This window comes from Mustela nigripes, chromosome 13, assembly GCF_022355385.1.
Source record: "Mustela nigripes isolate SB6536 chromosome 13, MUSNIG.SB6536, whole genome shotgun sequence".
NCBI lineage: Eukaryota > Metazoa > Chordata > Mammalia > Carnivora > Mustelidae > Mustela > Mustela nigripes.
Window position 1 is genome coordinate 62,191,919 of NC_081569.1, and position 21,346 is coordinate 62,213,264.

General features: G+C 53.0%; 1 protein-coding gene across 2 annotated transcripts; it reads left to right on the top strand.

Moving 5' to 3' along the window:
• The first annotated feature begins 372 nt into the window (after positions 1-372).
• MAP1A (microtubule associated protein 1A) lies at positions 373-20,673 on the top strand. 2 transcript variants are annotated; one of them, XM_059372674.1, is made up of 7 exons: positions 373-652; positions 1,611-1,712; positions 9,632-9,714; positions 9,980-10,120; positions 10,358-18,521; positions 18,672-18,892; positions 19,092-20,673. In XM_059372674.1, exons 1-7 carry the CDS (start codon positions 415-417, stop codon positions 19,245-19,247), a joined length of 9,105 nt encoding a protein of 3,034 aa, XP_059228657.1. In that variant the 5' UTR covers positions 373-414; the 3' UTR covers positions 19,248-20,673. The 2 variants fall into 2 exon arrangements, with proteins under 2 accessions (XP_059228657.1, XP_059228658.1); XM_059372675.1 differs by lacking the exons at positions 373-652; positions 1,611-1,712 and adding an exon at positions 6,629-6,734.
• The last annotated feature ends 673 nt before the right edge of the window (positions 20,674-21,346 follow it).

Below are 21,346 nucleotides of genomic sequence, written 5' to 3' on the forward strand. Positions count from 1 at the left end.
ATACAAACTGGGAGACAGACAGGAGGGACAATATGGCTCCCCTCAGTTCTGGCGAGGCTGCAGAATTGCCAGACAGTACTTATTCGGGAAACATCCTAACTAGAAGCTTCTTCCGGCGCCGAGGCAATCGACTCGCCCCTCCACCCGGTCCCTCAGAGCCCCACCCCTGCCCAAGTCGGGGTGGGAGCTCTGTATGGAAAAAACGAGATGGGGAAGACAGGGGCAGCCACCACCCTGCCGCCGCGGGTGTCCGCAGGGCCAGAACGCCGCTGCCCCAACCCGGCCCCTGCGGCGCCAGGGCTCCACCCCCTGACAGGCAGCAGCCAATGAACGGGTCCTGCCGCCGGCCTTTAAGAACCGCACACACTCTCCCTGCAGCGGACGTTGCCGGCCTAGCACTCCAGCGGAGTTTCCATGGAGACCGAGGCTGGGCCTGGGCGGCCTAGCGGCGTTGCCATGGAGACAAGTCCCGGGCTGGGGCTCCGAAGCCCCGGCTCTCTCCTGGCTCAGAACCCCGCGGAGCCACTGTGCGAAGCCGGAGCCGCAGTGGCGGCAGCACGCTGGGACCTGCGGAAACACTCTTTGCTCATCGTGATCGGTGATATCGGTACAGAAAGTCAGCTGAGGGCCGTACGGGCCCACCTTGAACAAGGTGAGCCGCTGTCCTGGCCATGCTTGGGGCATCCTCCATCCCGTGCTTCTCCGCCATCTGTGTACGTCTGCATTCTCCATCCCTAGGTTGCACGGACTGAGATCTGCTCTCCCTGTTAACCTGTATCATCAGTCCTGGTCACCTGCATCTTTCATGTCGTGTGTCCATATCGTCTCTAGCTACTAACATTCGCTTCCTCATCCCTGCCGCACATCCCATGGCGTTCTGCAATCTCCCCGAGGCTAGGGAGCTCTGCTCCCCTGGGGCCACCCTGGTCACACCCCTCCCACTAGCAGTGTCTCGGGTCAAATGTCTTGAGGGTCCTCACCATCCCCTGCAGAGTCCATGTTCCTACCTTAGTTTCTTCTTTAGGATCTCTGAACAGGAACAAGGTGCTTTCTGAACGCCGCAGACAAATCTTAAATCTCTCAGTGCCAGCGGTAAACCTGAGAGTGACCTTCGTGGCCAGAAGCTCCTCAGTCCTCACCTCCCTCTCTAGTTGCCTGCCTATGGCGCAGTGCTGCGGAGCCACCTGCGGGTGGAAGCAAGCCCGGGAGGGGTGGAGGCAAGGAGAGGGCATAGAAGGAGAGTCTAGAATATTATTTAACTGTAAAGACCAGGAAGGGAGCCCCCAATATCTGGGAACCGGCCCTTGTCACTTCTATCCCAACTGGGCAACTCTGCGAGAAAATGACTATATACAAACTCATTAATGACCAAGTTTAGCCTAAACTCTGCCCTTCTCTCTCTGGCTGAGGCAAAGCTCAAGAAAGGCACGAGATGGAAAATAGACATAGGTATCAGCCACCTTTCTTAAAGACGTCACTGAGGCTGATCATGGCAATCCTTACCCTCTCGCTGTCCTTGCCCCTTCTGGAGCTTTGGAAGTACTCCCCTAAGGCCCCCTCCACTGACCTTATCTAGAGCCCTCTTTTTTTTTTCTCTCTCTCTCTCACAGGGATTCTCTCCTGGAACATTGACTTATCATCCTTTGACTTGAACCAACAATTGAGACTCTTCATCACCCGGCACCTAGCTCACTTCTCCTCAGAGGTCAAAGGTTAGGACTAGTGTCATTTGTTTCAGTTCTTTGGGTGAGGGTTGGTTATAGAAGAGCAGAGTTCCAGTCTCTCTGGCAGAGCTGGCTTTGTGAGAGGTTTGGGTTGGGCAGAAGGGAGGTACTCTTGAGGGGTAAGTTGCAAAGCTCCAAAGCTATCCTTGCATATCCAGTACCCTTTGCAGACAGATGGTATAATGGTGGAGGGAGCCTGAAGAACAGAATGTCTACCTGAGAAGAGGGTGGTTTAAGGAAAGCTGTTGACATGCACTAATGGAATGAGGTACTTCTCTTGAGTGATCAATCATCCCCCATGCAAAAATCCACTCTTTTTGTGTTCCCCTTTCTGTATATCCTAGCCTTCTTGCTTCCCTTTATAGAGAACTGTGAGTCCCCCAGTCACCTTCCCAGGTCCTTGTTTAGCGCCTTTCCCTCAGTTTGCACGGCCTATGGTTTCAGGATTTCTGGTTCCTTCTTTGGTTCAGCCAACAGATCTCCAGAGCAGAGCAGAATCCCGGTACCAAAGGCTGATGAGCACCATCAAATCCAGGGTGGAAGCAGGGTCTCCTAGATTTGCTGCCACAAGAGCTGGTCACACTCAGATTTGGCTCTGAGATCAAAGTTCACAGGATTCAGTTTCCCATTCTGCTGGGTGGGAAAAATGGGTTAGGGATTTAAGAAAATATTTTAGGAGTTATCATTCCATGTCAGTATCTGTAGGGTGACTGCAGAAAGCCCTATATCCCGTTATAAAAGTGGTGGGCATCTGGTCATGATATCAGTAAATGCTGACACACCAGTTCATGTGCCAGTGCCTTTATGGAATGTAAAATCCAACCACTCAAAAGTCACTGCCACCAAATGACTGAAATCATATCTTATACAGATAGTTCTCAATTAGCCAGTGTAGTGGATAGTCACTTCCCCTTCTCTTCATACTCCTCCTGCTAACTGCCCCATCTTTAGTCATTTCCCTGATCACTGACTCCTCTAGAGATGCTCCTAAAAAGAGGCTATGAGAGGGTTAATATGACTAACATTCCATTATCCTAGGAGTATGTGCAGCATTTAAAAAAATGAAGCTGGCATCTCCTTCATGTGACTGGCTTCCTGTGAAGCTAGCTACTCACTGTTTTGAGACTGCCTTCTCTTTAGAATTAGTCATGTCATGGCTCCCTCCATTAGCACTGATGATTGAAAATCTACAGTTTTGCTGTTTATTACTTCTAGGATCTCTGGTGTAAGCTGGATAAGGAGATGACAGCAGTTGAAATGAATGACTGTATTGAAGTTTGGGGGTTATCTGCTGATGTTGACAATTTACACTGAATTCTCTAACTTTGTCCTCCGAACAGAAATTTAAAAGTAGGCTGCTTTCTGGAATGGTGTAAGAATGAACAGAACTTAAACCAAAACGTTTACCCATTCTTCAGATTAACATTGGGAGATCCTTGGGAAGAAACTTAACAGAGAGGTGCATAGTTACCCTCAGGCACCTTTCAGAAATGAGCGCTACTATATAAACACTTACTTGACCTTTTTTTTTTTTTTTTTTTTTTTAAAGATTTTATTTATTTATTTGTAAGAGAGAGAGAGAGTGAGAGCAAGCACAGGCAGACAGAGTGGAAGGCAGAGTCAGAGGGAGAAGCAGGCTCCCTGCGGAGCAAGGAGCCCGATGCGGGACTCGATCCCAGGACCCTGGGATCATGACCTGAGCCGAAGGCAGCTGCTTAACCAACTGAGCCACCCAGGCGTCCCTTGACCTTTTTTAATCAAAGAGTTTTACCATAGTGTTCCCGAGGAGCATAGGGCAATAGTCCCAATGCTCACTTTAGCATACTGAATTTTTTTTAGGTGTGGACATTTTCATGGTGGCCCGTCTATGTCCCTGGAGAACAGTGGAGAATTTCCTGGAAAAACCCACAGGGCTCAAGACAGCCACAGCCCCACCCCTGCTGGCTCCTCTTTCAGCTGTCCCCACAAACAACAGTCAGCTCACAGCAGCTGCAGACACTGTCCCGCCCTTCAGCCTCCCGTCAGAAGAGAGGCAAGGGGAACCAGGCTGCTGGGATGGGCTTAAGGATATATGCTAGTCTGTTATGACTTAATCCTTTCTGCCCTCACCCCCACCCCCACAGGCGAGGCCACCATACTTCTCACCTCTCCTCAGCCCTGGGACAAATGGCCAAGAAAGGGAAAAACATGTATCCTACAGCATCAGGGCAAGTGCACTCATTCCTATCCACTCTCCACTCCTCACTGCTGGAACACAGACAAGGAAGGACCCACTGATGGACAGTCAGTGGCCCAGCTCCTTCTAGCGGTCAAATCTGGTAAAGGCTTTACAAGGTGAATTTTGCACCAGAAAGTCTCCAGGGGTGACTTGGAGCCTTCCTTTCTAAATTCTGCAGATAATCTGGAGCTTCCAAGCATTGTAAAACAAACCCAGAAACTATTAAGACATGGAAAACTGAGTTTAAACAACACTCTGATACTTCTATTGGGCACCTACAGGAAATGAAGAGACTTTCAAAATTTATAATTCATGATTGATATTTTAAGACTTTAAGAAACATACTGAAGGATCAGTTTGTAGGCCTTCTGTGTGACTCTCCACGGATGTGCTCTGAAGGTATTGGTTCTGTTATTCTGCAAACATGAAAGCCATTCTATATTAATATAGTAGGTCATTAACCCCTACAACTGGGGGTCTGCACTGCTGTCTGAAAAGGGAAAGCAGTAAACATGAGTAGTATTTTAAGTCCCTTCCTGCAGACCTCTCCAATTCTGGGTTTGCCTGGGAGCTAAGGGTATACTCTAGAGCTGGTCTGGTCTGAGATTCTGATTTAGGATTTCCCTGGTCATAAATTCTCCATGAAAGAGAAACAGACTTCCAGGGGCATTTGTGCACTGCAGGTTCAGGATTCTAGGAATGAAGTACTTTTTCATCTCTTATGCCGTTCATTCTTCCCTGCATTATTAGATGGTATTAACACTATGCTCATTTTATAGTTCAGGAAGCAAGCTTTTGGAGAGGTTAAGTGGCTTGTTTAACAGCATGGTTAATACAATGGTAGAGTCAGGTCTCAAATCCAGGACTTGTAGTCGCATTTTAAGTCTGAGCTCAGGCGTTTCTCTCTTTGGCATCTCACCATTTCATTGCCGAGACCCTAGGAATACAGCAGGTGAAGGGTCAGTTGTGGTGGGTGGCTGTTCAGAGGGTGAGGGCTGAAGGAAGACTCTAGTGTGAGTTGGAACTATGCCCAGGGTGTGGCCCTTGGGGGCAGCAGCTGAGAATAAGGATGGGCTCTGCATTGGGCTGGGATATGTTATTTTGCTCTCAAGCCAAATGTTTACTTAAGTTTCCTTCTTAGCACACTCCAGAGAGCCCTAGAAAGCAGGTAGAAGGTAGAAGGTTTGAGGTGGGAAGAAATAAGAAATATGAAGTTGAAGAAGGGAGGAGTTTTCCTTTTGTGATGCTCAGAACTCAGCCTGGTTTGTGTTGTGTATCTCTGCAGATGGCCTCCTCAATCCAAATGGGGCTGTTGCCATCTTGCTGCTTTGCATCTCCGGATCTGAGCAAGGATTCCTCCTCCTCTGTTCTCCCCCCCCCCCCCCACCAAGTTCTGGTGACTCAGCTCCTCCTCTCCTCTGGCTACAGTTAAGGGGGGGATGGAAGATGCTGAGAGCAGAGACTATTTTGGCTTCTCTGACCTTCAAAAGCAGCTCTTGGCAGTCTGGGGCAAGGGTGGGGCTGGTGCTTGGGTTTGAGTAGGTGGATGTCAATGTGTGGAAGGCATTAGGAGTTGTCCAGGACTGGGGATGGTTGATGGATGCGGAGAGGGCGAGGAAGGACTCTGTGCGAACATGAGCATCACAGGATTGGAACCTTGTGCTAGAGCTCTCAAGAGCCTCCCTTTGAGTCTTTTGATTCCTGAGTCAGGGGTAGAGACTAAGGGAAACAGGACCAACATTGGAAGGATTAAGATAGTATAAGAAAGAGACATCAGAGAGAAATTAAAAAGTACAGAGACAAGGAGAGTACAGGGACACAAGACCCTACAAAGTCATAGACTTTTTTTTTTTTTAACCCAAACACGTACTTTATGCTGCACTTAATAATTGGCCTATAGTAAGTAAATCTTGCTTGGGCCTGGGACCCTGGTGATTCTCCTTGGTCCCTGTTAACTCTCACTGAATGGCAGTGAGTGGCAGAATGGCCACTGAGTGGCAGAAACCACCCAGCCTCTTCAGATCCAATGACCCAAGAATTCCAAGTATCAGTGCTAGTGTGGCCACTGTGTGGTGTTGCACTGACATAGAACTACAAGCAGCTCCCAGAATCCCTGTGCCCCACCCCGGATGTGCTAGGGACAAGTGTCCACTCTGGAATTTCAACCTACCCTGCAATCTAAAATGAGACTTATTTCTACCCTCCCCGGGTTTCTGCAGCTGTGGCTCAGAAGCCCACAGAGCTCAGCACAAACCCTTCCCCAGCCTTCATCTCAAGTGGTCCACTCTTCATTCTTGCCTGTCCCTAGTCCCTTTGTCTCCTGCTCCTCCAGGAACTGAAGGTCATTCCCTGGGTCTGAAGGGAGAGGTGGCAGATGGTTCCTGAGGAAAGGGGGAGGGCCAGGCAGCCCAAACCTCCTGTGTCCCTGCGGTGTGCCCTAGAACAGGGCTGTTGACTGATGCTAAAAGGGTCTTTCTTGACTAAACAGCTTCGGGGGGGAGAAGGGCCCTGGGACCATTGGAAACCACCTGGGCTCTTTGAACTGCTAGACAGCTCCGCAGCCCCCCAGAGCCAAAGAGAAGCCCCAGAGCATGACATGATGAAGGCAAAGAAAGAGTTAAGTCTCCAGTGCCTCGTCATGGACCAGCCCCTCGTCCCGCCCAGGCGCCGCCCTCCCCATCAAGCGCGCCCCCCCCCCCACTCCCACCCCAAGTGCGGCAGACTCTTCCCTGAAGCTGCCGGCAGAGGCCGGAGCTGCAGCCTCCATGAGGGGCTCCCGCCCACACCCCAGGGTAAGAACCTAACCAAAGGGCTTTGCATGGGGGCGGGGTGGGGGGGGATGCTGCCGTAGGAGTAACGGGAAAGGAGTTGATACCTATATCTGGTTTGTTTGGAATTAGCCCAGCACGATGGGCAAAGTGGGGAAACCGAGAGGGAAGATGAACATTACTGGCTGTGGGGTCGGCCTGGACCCATGACCAGGTGGAGGCCATTGGACCCGGGACTGTGACAGTCCCTTCTCAGGCTGGGCTGGGGCGGGAGACATCACCCAAGGGTCAGCAGCAGAGGATGGTATCCCTCGCTCTGTCTGGCAGCCCGCGGTGCTGGAGGAGTTTAGGGGCTATCTTTGGGCAGAAGCAGAAGAATCTGAAGGAAAGGCGGATGTTACGGGACTGCGCCTAATGGGAGGGTCTCTGGTGTCAGCTGCTGGATTGCTCAGCTGCTTCTATGCTGGGGGTGAGCAGAATAGCGAGCTTTTGCCAAGTAAGGGAAGGTGGTGGACACTGGGGCAGCGGGAAGGAAAGGGAGTAAAGGGTCATTAAGAGACGTGGCACTCGCCTCTTCGCAGACCAACCTATTCACAGTGGGCTCCCCGCTCCCATTCTCTGCGGCCAGCTTGAGACTCTAAGCCCCCACTTCTGGCTCCCTCCGGCTGCGAGCACTCCCTCCCCAGCAGCTGCCCTGCATTCCCAAGTCCTGTCAACCTCACAGGTTCCAAGTCTCAGCCCCACCCCCACCCCATCTCTGCTTCTCTTCCCAAGATGGGGGCTCTGGAACAGAGGCGCCAGTTTCTTCTCCCTCTCTGCTCCCCACCCCCCCACCCCATGCAGAGGCAGCCAAGAAAATGACTTGTCATGCTGGGGTGGGGGGTGGGGGCGGAGCTGGAGTCTGAGCTCAGCGCGCACACTCGCATACACTCACACACTGCGGCACACTGCAGCTGCCCAAGCGGCCCCCCCTCCCCTTCTGCCTCACTGCGGAGACACCTGCCCTCCTGCCTGCTCAGCCTCAGCACCCGGGCCCGCCTCCACCCCAGCTTTGGCTGAGGCAAGCGCCCCTGCCTCACAAGAAGTCCCTTCCAAAGAAAAAGGAAAAACAAGTCCACTCCCTTCGGTGGGATTGCTGAGGGAGCAGAAGGGAGAAATCAGGTTTTCTCCCAGGCCTCAAAAGGAGGGGTACAGGATACAGACCATTTCGTTGCCTGTCAGAATTAGCACATGGGTGAGGAACAGGGATCAGAGAAGTCTAATGGTCATACACAGGGGACTATGAGGAATGGGCTGCTAAGGGGAGGAAGAGGAAAGCAAATCAGTCTGTACCACAGATATTTCTCTTCAGACCATCCTAGCCTGACTGTTTGGGCCTGTGCATCTGTGTTGTGGGGAGTGCAGGAACTGCCTATGCCTATGACCAGACCATGGCTAGCCTGGCCCTTTCCTGAACCTTGATACCCCTCACCAGCCAAGCCCTGCCCCAGCCTGTCTCTAACGTGTTTCTCATCCTCTGAATTGACATCAAAGCTTCCTTCAGTTGCCAAGTTAATAGAAAAGAACCCTTGAACTCCTTTTGGGCCCTACCCACATCCACCTTACGTGAGGTTTGTTCTTCTGACCCCATCCACAGCTTATTTCCCTGCAGCTGCAAGTTTGGCCCCAAGCTGCCAGATCTGCCTGATCCTGGCACTAGGGCTTGTCCTCCTAACAAAGGCCCTGGCCCCAGGCTTTTCTCATCCAAACCCCAGAAAGAGGAGAGAGCTGGATCACATAATCTAGGGGAAGGTTATGAGCTCTTCCACCCTTATCTCCCAGATAGCCCCCTTGCAGGCCAAGTGTTCAAGTCTGCATCCAGCAGCTAGGAAGGCCCAGAGCAGGGGATGGCCACATCCTCCTCCCTTATCTTCGAACCCGCCACCTTTTTGCTGCACTGCTTGGTGTTTCCCTTGAGTCTGGAGAAGGAAAGTAGATAGGGGAGTTGAGGCTGTCTTGTCTTTCTCCATGGCGTGGGAAACACCCTGAATCTCTCCATCCTTGGTTGTTTCTTGTTGGTGGGCCCCTAACTCCAGTTTGTGGCTTTCTGTCTCCATGGCAAAGGGTCCGTGGGAGAGGGGTAAGGATGACAGGAGACACTGTTCACAGGGGATGGGCTGTGGGGCAGTGAATCTGGCCTCTCTTGTGCCTGAGGATATGGAGGTGAGGAGGGAGAGGGAATGGTGGTGGCAATAGTATGATTGTGTGTATGTTTTTGAGTGCAGGCTTGGCCTCTGAGGAAGTAGAAAACAGAATGAGAAATTACAGTCCTGTTTCTCCTTTTTGAATTGTAAAACCCCAAAGGTTTGGAGAGATAGAAACTGAGTCTTTTGGAATGGGAGTTCTGGCCTTGGATAGGGGATGGAAAGGAGGATGGGGAGTCTGTAGACACTGCAAAGAAGTGTCTATGTCCTTATTTCCAGGGATTCTACTGGCATGAAAGCCTAGGGCAGAGGCAGGCTAGTGAGAAGAGAGCTGAGTAAGGATCATGATCCCGGGAGCCCTCCCTCCAGCTGAGCCCCCCATCCCCAGGCAGCACCAGGAGCTTAGTGCTCCAGAGGGACAAAAGCTTCTTGTCAATAGGCTAGCCTGAGGCAGAAGTTCCGGGCTGAGGGGGTGTGGCAGATGAAGGGAGTGAGAAGACTGCCAGTGTGTGAGAGGGGAGGAGGAAACCCTGAAAGGGAAGGGCTGGAGGAGCCAGTTCCTAGACCTTGCTCAGCAGTCTCCAGAGTGGCAGGATCTAAGGCTAGCTGGGCTTCTCTTTCCCCTTAGTCCCATTTTATGATACTATATTCTTTTCTCTCTTGCCCCACACAATGCCTCTCCCTTTTAGTCTATACCCACTCTCTTTAATACAAAATCCTGCATCTCTCCTCCCTCAGGCCAGAGGACCCTCTCCCACCAGAGTGAGATCCTAGAGACCATCATCCTGGTAAACCCCAGTGCCGACAGCATCAGCTCTGAGGTAAGATCGGGGCCTGAGCTTTGCCACTAGGGCTCGCTGGAAATGTTATAACCCGCCTCTGCCAGTACTACTGCTGGAAGGCCCAAAGTGCCTAGACTTGGCTTTGAACCATCTAAGCTGCCCTATGATCCCCAGCCCCACACTAGAGATGTTGTGGGCCTACAAGTGGGGAATGTGTCCTAGCAGTACTGAGGGCAAGCAGGAATAACCAGGGCCCATCCCTGGGTTTCCTCCCTCCGTGAACACTCCCATCTTTCCCTTCCAGGTTCACCATCTCCTTAGCAGTCCATCAGCTCACAAACTACTAATCTTGAGTGGGCAAAGTTTAGAGCCCGGGGGAGACCTCATCCTTCAGAGTGGTACCTACTCTTACCAAAACTTTGCCCAGGTCCTTCACAACCCAGAGGTAAGCTCCACATCTGCATATCTGGGAGGAACAGAATATGGGGTAGGACTAGAGCTGTGGGGAGGGATCCAAGCATGGGAAAATCTCAGGTTGCTTGACCAGAGGGAACGCTGGCAGAAAGGTAGGAGGAAATCCCCTCACAAAGCGATGGAGACTAGCAGATTGAATCTAAGTTGGCTTAAGACAACCCCAGGTCTCTACCTCACCTGATCAGCCTTTTGTCTCCCATTCTTCTAGATTGCCCAGTTGCTCAGCAATAGAGACCCTGGGATCCAGGCCTTCCTCACTGTTTCCTGCTTAGGGGAGGGTGATTGGAGCCACCTGGGACTATCCAGTTCCCAAGAGACCCTGCACCTCCGACTAAACCCTGAGCCCACGCTGCCCACCATGGATGGTGTGGCCGAGTTCTCCGAGTATGTCTCTGAGACTGTGGATGTGCCATCTCCCTTTGACCTACTAGAGCCCCCTACATCAGGGGGCTTCCTCAAGCTCTCCAAGCCTTGCTGCTACATCTTCCCTGGTGGCCGCGGGGACTCTGCCCTCTTTGCCGTCAATGGTTTCAACATCTTGGTGGATGGTGGTTCTGATCGCAAGTCCTGCTTCTGGAAGCTGGTGCGGCACCTGGACCGCATTGACTCAGTGTTGCTCACACACATCGGGGCAGACAACCTGCCAGGCATCAATGGACTCCTGCAGCGCAAAGTGGCAGAACTGGAAGAGGAGCAGTCCCAGGGCTCTAGTAGCTACAGCGACTGGGTGAAGAATCTTATCTCCCCTGAGCTTGGAGTTGTGTTCTTCAACGTGCCAGATAAACTGCGGTTGCCTGATGCCTCCCGGAAAGCCAAGCGCAGCATTGAGGAGGCCTGCCTCACTCTGCAACACCTAAACCGCCTGGGCATCCAGGCCGAACCTCTCTACCGTGTGGTCAGCAACACCATTGAGCCACTGACCCTCTTTCACAAAATGGGTGTGGGCCGGCTGGACATGTATGTTCTCAACCCTGTCAAGGACAGCAAGGAGATGCAGTTCCTCATGCAAAAGTGGGCAGGCAACAGTAAAGCTAAGACAGGCATTGTGCTGGCTAACGGGAAGGAGGCTGAGATCTCGGTGCCCTACCTGACCTCTATCACTGCTCTGGTAGTCTGGCTACCAGCCAACCCCACTGAGAAGATTGTACGTGTGCTTTTTCCAGGGAATGCTCCCCAGAATAAGATCTTGGAAGGCCTGGAAAAGCTGAGGCACCTGGACTTCCTGCGGTACCCTGTGGCTACACAGAAGGACTTGGCCTCTGGTGCAGTGCCTACCAACCTCAAACCCAGCAAAATCAAACAGCGGGCTGACAGCAAGGAGAGCCTCAAGGCCACTGCCAAACCAGCTGTAAGCAAGCTGGCCAAACGGGAGGAGGTGGCTGAAGAGGGAGCCAAGGAAGCTCGCTCAGAACTGGCCAAGGAGTTAGCCAAGACAGAGAAAAAAATAAAGGAGTCATCTGAGAAGCCCCCAGAGAAGCCTATGAAGCCCGAGAGGGTGAAGACAGAGTCGAGTGAGGCCCTGAAGGCAGAGAAGCGAAAGCTGATCAAAGACAAGGTGGGGAAGAAGCACCTGAAAGAAAAGATATCAAAGCTGGAAGAAAAAAAAGACAAAGAGAAAAAAGAGATCAAGAAGGAGAGAAAGGAGCTCAAGAAGGATGAAGGAAGGAAGGAGGAGAAGAAGGATGCCAAAAAGGAGGAGAAGAGGAAAGATACCAAACCTGAGGTCAAGAAAATTTCCAAGCCAGACCTTAAGCCCTTTACCCCTGAGGTTCGTAAGACCCTCTACAAAGCCAAGGCCCCTGGCAGGGTCAAAATGGACAAGAGTCGGGCTGCTCGTGCAGAGAAGGAGCTGTCTTCTGAGCCCCGGACACCCCCAGCCCAGAAGGGGGCTGTACCACCCCCAGTAGTCAGTGGGCACAGGGAATTGGCTCTGTCTTCACCAGAGGACCTCACACAGGACTTTGAGGAGCTGAAGCGTGAGGAGAGGGGGTTGCTGGCTGAACAAAGGGACACAAGACTAGGAGAGAAACCATTCCCTCCAGACACTGCAGAGGAGAGACCTCCGAGCACAAATGGCCAGGGGATACCACCCTCTGTCCCACGGCTGGAACACGAAGAACCTATGATGATGAAGGAGAAAGAGGTTGTCTCAGATGTCCCTGAAGAACAAGGAAGCAAGGATAGAGGCCCAGACTCTGGGGCTGAAACAGAGGAAGAGAAAGAGACCTGGGAGGAAAAGAAGCAGAAGGAAACAGAGAGGCTCCCTGATAGAACAGAAGCCAGAGAGGAAAGTGAACCCGAGGTAAAGGAGGATGTGATAGAGAAGGCTGAGTTAGAAGAAATGGAGGAGTTGCACCCTTCAGATGAGGAGGAAGAAGAAGAGACAAAGGCTGAGGGTTTTTACCAAAAACATATGCAGGAAGCCTTGAAGGTAACTCCAAGGGGCAGGGAGGCCCTCGGGGGCCGGGATGTAGGACTCCAAGGCAAAGCTCCTGAGAAGGAGACCTCGTCCTTCCTAAGTAGCCTGGCCACACCTGCAGGAGCCACTGAGCATGTCTCTTACATCCAGGATGAAACAATCCCTGGCTACTCAGAGACAGAGCAGACCATCTCAGATGAGGAGATTCATGACGAGCCAGAAGAGCGCCCAGCTCCACCTAGATTTCCTATAAGTACGTATGACCTACCTGGGGCTGAAGCTACTGGCCCCTTTGAAGCTAGCCAGCCTACAGACAGTGCTGTTCCTACTGCCTCCAGCAAAGGCTACGGAGTGCCAGAGACTGAACTCACCTACCCCCCCAACATGGTGGCCGCCCCTTTGGCTGAAGAGGAGCATGTGTCCTCGGCCACCTCAATCACTGAGTGTGACAAGCTTTCTTCCTTTGCCACATCTGTGGCTGAGGACCAGTCTGTGGCGTCGCTCACAGCTCCCCAGACAGAGGAGACAGGCAAGAGCTCCCTGCTGCTTGACACGGTCACAAGCATCCCCTCATCCCGCACTGAAGCCACTCAGGGCTTGGACTATGTGCCATCGGCTGGAACCATCTCACCCACCTCCTCACTGGAAGAAGACAAGGGCTTCAAATCACCACCCTATGAGGATTTCTCTGTGACTGGGGAGTCAGAGAAGAAAGGAGAGATTGCAGGGAGAGGGTTGCCTGGAGAGAAAGCTGTGGAAGAGGAAGAGGAGGAGACCACAAATGCAGAGAAGTCTGAGAAAATTTCTAGTCAATTTGGAGCTCCGATGTTTGGTGCCCCTGGGCATACCCTACATCCAGGGGAACCAATCCTTGGAGAAGTGGAGGAGCGCTGCCTCAGCCCAGATGATAGCACAGTGAAGATGGCCTCTCCTCCACCATCTGGCCCACCCAGTGCCACCCACACACCCTTTCATCAGTCCCCAGTGGAAGAAAAGTCTGAGCCCCAAGACTTCCAGGAAGCAGGCTCCTGGGGAGGAACTAGGCGTATACCAGGTGTGGGCAAGGAAGATGCTATAGAGCAGGTAGTTAAGCCAGGGCCTGAAGAGGTCGCACTAGAGGAGGAGGGAAAGTTGCCTTCTCCCAGGAATCCCCCTGCCCAGGAAGCACCTGTCAACATTGTTGGGGGACATACAGGCTGCACTATCCAGCTGTTGCCAGAACAGGACAAAGCAATAGTCTTTGAGACTGTGGAGGCAAGAGAGCCCCCAGGCCTAATTCTGGGAACAGAAGCCCTTCCCAGAGATTTGAGAACATCACTCCAAGAACCTGGTGAAACTCAGAAAGATGAAGTGCTCCAATTTCCTGACCAAAGCCTCTCCCCTGAAGATGCAGAGTCCGTATCTATACTCAGTGTGGTCTCCCCAGATACAGCCCACCAACAAGCCATCCCCAGGTCTCCCTTTGGCCTGACAGAGCAGCAGCTACACAAAGACCTTTGGCCAGAGGTATCTCCAGAAGAAACCCAGTCACTTTCTCTCTCAGAAGAGAGTCCCAGCAAGGAGACCTCTCTGGATATCTCTTCTAAGCAGCTCTCTCCAGAAAATCTCGGCACCCTCCAGTTTGGGGAACTAAGCCTTGGAAAGGAAGAAAAGGGGCCTCTAATGCAGGCTGAGGACACTTCTCACAATCTAGTGCCTGCATCTATTCCAGAACCCCATGCAGCCCCAGTGTCGCCTCTCCCAGATGGAACCACTGCATACCCTGCTCTGGCAGACACCACAGATGAGAGCCCTGATAGGAAATTACCTGCCAGCCCCTTCTTCCATTCTACATTGTTGGGAGATGGGAAGCATTCACCTGGTGTGATCAGCAGCCCGAGTGAACACATTCTGACACCTGAGAGCTCCCTCACCAAGAGTCCTGAGTCTTTGCCAAGCCCTGCCATGGAAGGCATTGCCATGGAATGGGAAGGTAAAGTTTCAGAGTTGAAAGACAGAACCCCAGAGCAGAGGGACAAGGGGCCTGAACCAAAATATGAAGTCTTAGAGCAGGACAAAACTCTGGAACAGAGGGATATTGTGGAGCAAAAGGATACAGCCATTGGTCAGAAAGATAAGGCTCTGGAAGAAAAGAACAAGGCTGTAGAACAGCAAGATAAGTGTCTAGAACAAAAAGGCAGAGACTTAGAAAAAAAGATCACAGTCCTAGGACTCCAGGACAAGGCCCTGGAAACAAAAGACAAAGACATAGAACAAAAAGACAAAATTCTAGAACAGGAGGACAAGATCCTAGAAGAAAAAGATGAAACCTTAGAACAAAAAGTCAAAGACACTGAACATAAAGACAAGGCTCCAGAGGACAAGGTCCCTGAACTGAAGGGCAAAGCCTTAGGACAGACAGACAAAGCCCCTGAACAGAAGGACAAGGCTCATGGACAGAAGGATAAGACCTTAGAACAAAAAGACATTGACTTGGAACAAAAAGACAAGACTCTAAAACAGGAGGACGAGGCCTGGGAAAAGAAGGTTGAGGCCTTAGAACAAAAATACTGGGCCTTGGGACAGAAGGCTGAAGCTCTGGAACAAAACAATAAGGCTGCTGAAGAGAAAGACAGGGCTCTGGAAGACAAGGACAAAACTCAGGAGCAGGAGAGCCCAGTGCAGGAGGATAAAACCATGAAACAGAAGGAGAAGATCCTAGAGGAAAAATCTCGAGAAAAAGTTGAGGCCATACAGCAGAAGGAAGAAGCTCTGCTAGAAAATACCAGAGCTCTGGGTCTGGAAGAGAGCCCAGTGCAGGGGGACAAGGCCCAGGATCAGGGAGAAAAGCATGGGAAGGAGCAGGATGTGGTCCAGGAGTGGCAAGAAACATCCCTGTCCAGAGTGGAGCCAGTTGGAGAACAGAAAGAGGCTGCTCGGACATGGGAGGACACCTCTCCTGAGCAGGAGGGCAGGTACTGGAGGGGCAGAGAGGATGTGGGCCTGGAACAGGACACATACTGGAGGGAGCTGAGCTGTGAGCGCAAGGTATGGTTTCCTCATGAGCTGGATGGCCAGGGGGCCCGGCCACGGTACACAGAAGAGAGGGAAAGCACTTTCCTCGATGAAGGGCCGGATGATGAACAAGAAGTGCCCCCACTGGAACATGCGCCCCAGAGCCCCTGGGCCTCAGACTTCAAGGGTTTCCAGGATCCCTCACCACAGAAGGGGCTGGAGGTGGAGCGCTGGCTTGCTGAGTCACCAGTTGGGCTGCCACCAGAGGAAGAGGACAAGCTGACCCGTTCTCCTTTTGAGATCATTTCTCCTCCAGCCTCCCCACCTGAGATGGTTGGACAGAGGGTTCCTCCAGCCCCAGGACAGGAAAGCCCTATCCCAGAGCCTGAGCCCATGCCTCCTGTGAGGAACGAACCCACCACCCCCTCGTGGCTGGCTGACATCCCACCATGGGTGCCCAAGGACAGACCCCTGCCCCCTGCACCCCTCTCCCCAGCTCCAGCTCCCCCGACACCTGCCCCAGAGCCACACACTCCTGCGCCCTTCTGGGGCACAGCTGAGTATGACAGTGTGGTGACGGCAGTGCAAGAGGCAGCAGCGGAGTTGGAAGGTGGGCCATACTCCCCCTTGGGGAAGGACTACCGCAAGGCTGAAGGAGAAAGGGAAGAAGAAGGTGGAACTGGTGCTCCTGGCAGCAGCCCTCAAAACTCAAAGGTCCCAGCGGCCAGCGAGAGCCATGCCACCAAGGAGCCTGAGCAGATGGAGCCCGAGGAGAGAGAGCCCACACCCTATCCTGATGAGAGAAGTTTTCAGTATGCAGACATCTATGAGCAGATGATGCTCACTGGGCTTGGTCCTGCATGCCCCACCAGAGAGCCTCCGCTTGGGGCAGCTGGGGATTGGCTGCCACACATCTCAGCCAAGGAAGAGGCTGCTGGCCGAAACCCGTCTGCAGAGAAGGAGCTTTCATCTCCTGTCTCACCCAAGAGTCTCCAATCTGACACTCCAACCTTTAGCTATGCAGCCCTGGCAGGACCCACTTTACCCCCCAGACAGGAGCCTGAGCCAGGACCGAGTGTGGAGCCCAGCCTTACCCCACCTGCAGTGCCCCCCCGTGTTCCTATCCCACTGAGCAAAGGCCCAAGCCCTGCTCTTAATGGTAATATCCTGAGCTGTAGCCCAGACAGGAGAACCCCATCCCCCAAGGAATCAGGCCACAGTCACTGGGAAGATAGCACTAGTGACTCGGAGCTGGAGAAGGGGGCTCGGGAACAGCCAGAGAAAGAGGCCCAGTCCCCAAGTCCCCCTCACCCCGTCTCTGCAGGGCCCCCCACATTGTGGCCTGAAAGTGAGGTACATTCCAGCCCTCCCTCAGACTCACACCTAGGTCCTGCCCGACCCAGCCTGGACTTCCCTGCTTCAGCCTTTGGCTTCTCCTCATTGCAGCCAGCTCCTCCACAGCTGCCCTCTCCTGCTGAACCCCGCTCGGCACCCTGTGGCTCCCTCGCCTTCTCCAGGGACCGAGCTCTGGCTCTGGCTCCGGGGCCCCCGACCAGAGCCCGGCATGATGAATATCTAGAAGTGACCAAGGCCCCCAGCTTGGACTCCTCGCTGCCCCAGCTTCCATCACCCAGCTCTCCCGAGGCTCCTCTCCTTTCCAGTCTGCCACGACCTGCTTCACCAGCCCTGTCTGAAGGCTCCTCCTCAGAGGCCACCACACCTGTGATTTCAAGTGTGGCTGAGCGCTTCCCTCCTGGCCTGGAGGCTGCGGAACGGGGGTCCGGAGAGCTGATCCCAGGAATGGAACCAGCTGCCCACAGCATCTGGGATCTCCCTTCTCTGAGCCCAGCACCCCCACCTTCACTGGACTTGGCCCCAGCTCCAGCTCCAAGCTTGCCTGGAGACACGGATGATAGCACTCTGCCCTGCCACCTGGAGTGCACAGGGACCCCCACCAAGAAGTCAAGCCCCTCCGAGAGTCCCTCTGGCGATTGTGCCACCAATGGCCCAACTGAAACCAGCCCCAATCCCCCAGGCCCTGCCCTGGCCAAGGCTGAGAAAGCAGCAGCTGAGACCTGCCCTGCCTGGGAACGTGGGGACTGGCCTGAGGGAGCGGAGAGGAGTTCCCGGCCTGAGGCGCTACTCTCCCCTGAGCAGCCACTGTGCCCTGGAGGGGCTTCTGGAGGTCAACCCAGGAGTGTCTCCCCTGAGGTTGAGGCTGGGCCCCAGGGATGTGCTGCTGAGCCTCGGCCACACTGTGGGGAACTCTCCCCATCCTTTCTGAACCCATCTCTGCCCCAATCCACTGATGAAGGTGACCTCTCAAGTGAAGAAGCTCGGCTAGTAGGGAGAGGGGGACGGCGCCGGGCAGGGGGCCCAGGGGCCACAGGGGGCCCATGCCCTGTGGCTGATGAGACACCCCCAACATCAGCCAGTGACTCAGGCTCCTCACAATCAGATTCTGATGTTCCACCAGAAACTGAGGAGTGTCCGTCCATCACAGCTGAGGCAGCCCTCGACTCAGATGAAGATGGGGACTTCCTGCCTGTGGACAAAGCTGGGGGGGTCAGTGGAACTCACCATCCCAGGCCTGGCCATGACCCACCCCCTATCCCTCAACCAGACCCCCGCCCATCCCCTCCTCGCCCTGATGTGTGCATGGCTGACCCTGAGGGGCTCAGCTCAGAATCTGGGAGGGTAGAAAAGCTACGGGAGAAGGAGAAGGCACAGGGGAGAGTAGGGCGCAGGGCCCCAGGCAGGGCCAAGCCAGCATCTCCTGCCCGGCGTCTGGATCTTCGGGGAAAACGCTCACCCACCCCTGGTAAAGGGCCTGCAGATCGAGCATCCCGGGTCCCACCTCGACCACGCAGCACTCCAAGCCAGGTCACCCCAGCAGAGGAAAAGGATGGACACAGCCCCATGTCCAAAGGCCTAGTCAATGGACTCAAAACAGGATCATGTAAGTATAAAATAAAAGGTGGGAGAGTTGGTGGGTTGGGGTTGGGTGTGGCTGGTCAAAAACTCCAGGAGTAGAGGGACTGTGGGAAGAAGAAGATTGCTAAAAGTTTTCTACTTTACCTCTCCAATGAGTCCTGGCTTATCTCTACAGCCGCATTGGGTTCCAAAGGAGGCTCTGGCCCCCCTGTGTACGTGGATCTCGCCTATATCCCAAATCATTGCAGTGGCAAGACTGCTGACCTTGACTTCTTCCGTCGAGTGCGTGCATCCTACTATGTGGTCAGTGGGAATGACCCTGTCAATGGAGAGCCGAGCCGGGCTGTGCTGGATGCGTTGCTGGAGGGCAAGGCCCAGTGGGGGGAGAATCTTCAGGTGAGTGGCAAGGGATGCTGAAGAGGAGGTCTGGTCGAAGCTTACTCAGAGGCAATAGTGGAACACAGTCTCTATTCATAAAAGGACTGAGCCCTTTCTGTGGACGGTGGGACTACTTCCTAGACCATCAGGCATGATGACCCATCCTCCTCACTTCTCTTCACATTGTCACATCAGGCACTTCTTGTCTCCTTCCTAGGTGACTCTGATCCCTACTCATGACACAGAGGTGACTCGTGAGTGGTACCAGCAGACTCATGAGCAGCAGCAACAATTGAACGTCCTGGTCCTGGCTAGCAGCAGCACCGTGGTCATGCAGGATGAGTCCTTCCCAGCCTGCAAGATTGAGTTCTGAGAGAACTACTCTCCTTTCCCCAAGGATCTGCTCCCCCAGCTCCCTTAGAGAATGGCTATTGCTGAGTCCTTTGGGGTTGAGGGACGTGGGAGCTGGGGTGGGAGAGATGGGACAGGATGTCTTATTGTGGGAACTTGGGCTGGGCTAAGTGGAAGGGTTGTCCCTCCCCCTCATCCATACCTGAAAGGAATTTCAAAACCAAAGGCAACAGGGAGAGGGTAGAAGGAGGGTAAAAATTAGGATAGGAAGTCATCTGATGCCTGAGAACCCCAGAGTACCCCTTCTCTTAACACTACCAAAAGTTTGTATTGCGGGGGGAGGAAGGGTGGATCTCAGCAACCTCCTCCTTCATAGAGCGAGATCATATCCCCAGACCCGGGGACCTCTTTATCTCTATTTATTTAGCATCTTAAGGAAGGATCTCCAGTAGTAATGTATGTGACCTGGGGGGGGGGCAGGATTCTGTCAGTGAGGTGCCCAGAGCTGCGCTCTCTCCTCCATCTCCCATTCCCTTACCCACCAGGGTCTAGGTTCCAGCAGGGGTTCAGGGGTCCACCACTGCTACACTATCCCACTGCTTCCCTCCGTATCTGAATGTCTCAGTCCAAAACTTGAAGCTCTTTTGACCAATAGACTGGTGAGAGAAGAAAGTTGCTTATCCTCCCAGTCCCTGCTTCATACCATTCACATCCCAGAGCTGTGCTCAGACCAGGCCTATTGGGCAGCACAAAGGGGCAAGGAGAGCCCAGCCCCAATCCCTGAATTCGTCCAAGCTCCCTGACCTTTTGAAGTTTTCACCCACCCATTCCAGTTATCCTCATCCCTTTTCGTCCCCTGCTTGGCTTCTCTGCATGTGGTCATCTGCTGTGGCCTGGTGTGTAATGGGTTAAAAATAAGCCACTGCCTGACATCCCAACATTTGACACCCCAGCAATGTGTGACTCCCCCAACATTCCACTATACCATCCTGCAGCTGAAATGGGAACACTGGTTGCCTTTCCAGCCCCAAACTCTTGAACAGAGGATCTGGGAGGTTGAGGCCATGCCAGAGAACTTGGGGAAGATGAGAGGGAGGAAGGGAAGGAGACGAAGCTGAGCTAAAGCTGAACTCCTACTGAGTAAGGTGAAAACTGGCTTAAAAAAAAAAAAAAAGAAAACACAAAACACCCCAGGAGAGGACCTCTCCCCAAGCAAGCCAATGAGCAGCCCTGCCAGACTACTGCCGGACTGAGAAATCCAGACACTTGCCAGGGCGCTCTCTGCCAAAGGACTGTGTGGAAACCAAAATGAGCCGGCCTGTGTTCTTCCTAGCTCCCGCCCTCCCTGTGCTGCTGTGCTCTGCTCCTCCCCACACTTCCCTGCTATAGTTCCCAGCTGCTGTAATGGAGCCACCTCCAATTCTAACAATAAAATCAAGTTCATTACAGATGCTGTAGTGCTGCTTAGGCTTTTTCTGACTGTATACATTGCTTAGTTGCTAGCCCTTGGCTTCTACCTCTCTGCTTCTCCCACCACTGTCATTTATCTCAATGTCTTTGATAACTGAAAGCAGCTCCAGGACCCAGGGAGACCAGAGAACATAGGGTAGATAAAGGGAGAAAAAGATACGGGAGCCAGCTAATTTCTGAAAATGAGATCACCAGAGTATGAGTAAGAGGGGCCTAGGATGGGGAGATACATTTGGTTTGGGGGAGGGAAGAGGGGCAGGGATTCTAGGAAGAGGATCTACCTACTTTGGGGTCAAGAGCCAAGGACTGAATAACCACCATTAAATACCCTGGATAAGGGAACACCAAACAGGCAAACAGTTGAGAAGCCCTAAGAGATCCAGAGTCTAATGAGGTTGAAAAGAGCACTTACCTATGCAGTTAGGACTTGTACTGAGTAAAGGCTGAATTTTGCCCTGCAGGGAAACCCTTCATAGTCCTGGGTATGTCAGGAGAGGCCAGGTTGAGAACGTAAATATATGGGAAAGGGGATATTGCAGTCCTCCCAGTGTTCTGGGCTCTCCCAATATAAGTATTTCAAGGAGGCACAGAAAGACCATAACCCCTTTATATCAACTCCTCCAGACACTCCAAAGCATCAGAGTGAAAAAC

What these genes read in the sequence shown, in the direction of transcription:
- MAP1A (XM_059372674.1), top strand. Translation starts at nt 415, where the DNA reads ATGGAGACCGAGGCTGGGCCTGGGCGGCCTAGCGGCGTTGCCATGGAG. An exon ending in TGGACTCAAAACAGGATCAT is followed by an intron (nt 18,522 to 18,671) that starts GTAAGTATAAAA and finishes TTATCTCTACAG; the next exon opens with CCGCATTGGGTTCCAAAGGA. An exon ending in AGTGGGGGGAGAATCTTCAG is followed by an intron (nt 18,893 to 19,091) that starts GTGAGTGGCAAG and finishes TCTCCTTCCTAG; the next exon opens with GTGACTCTGATCCCTACTCA.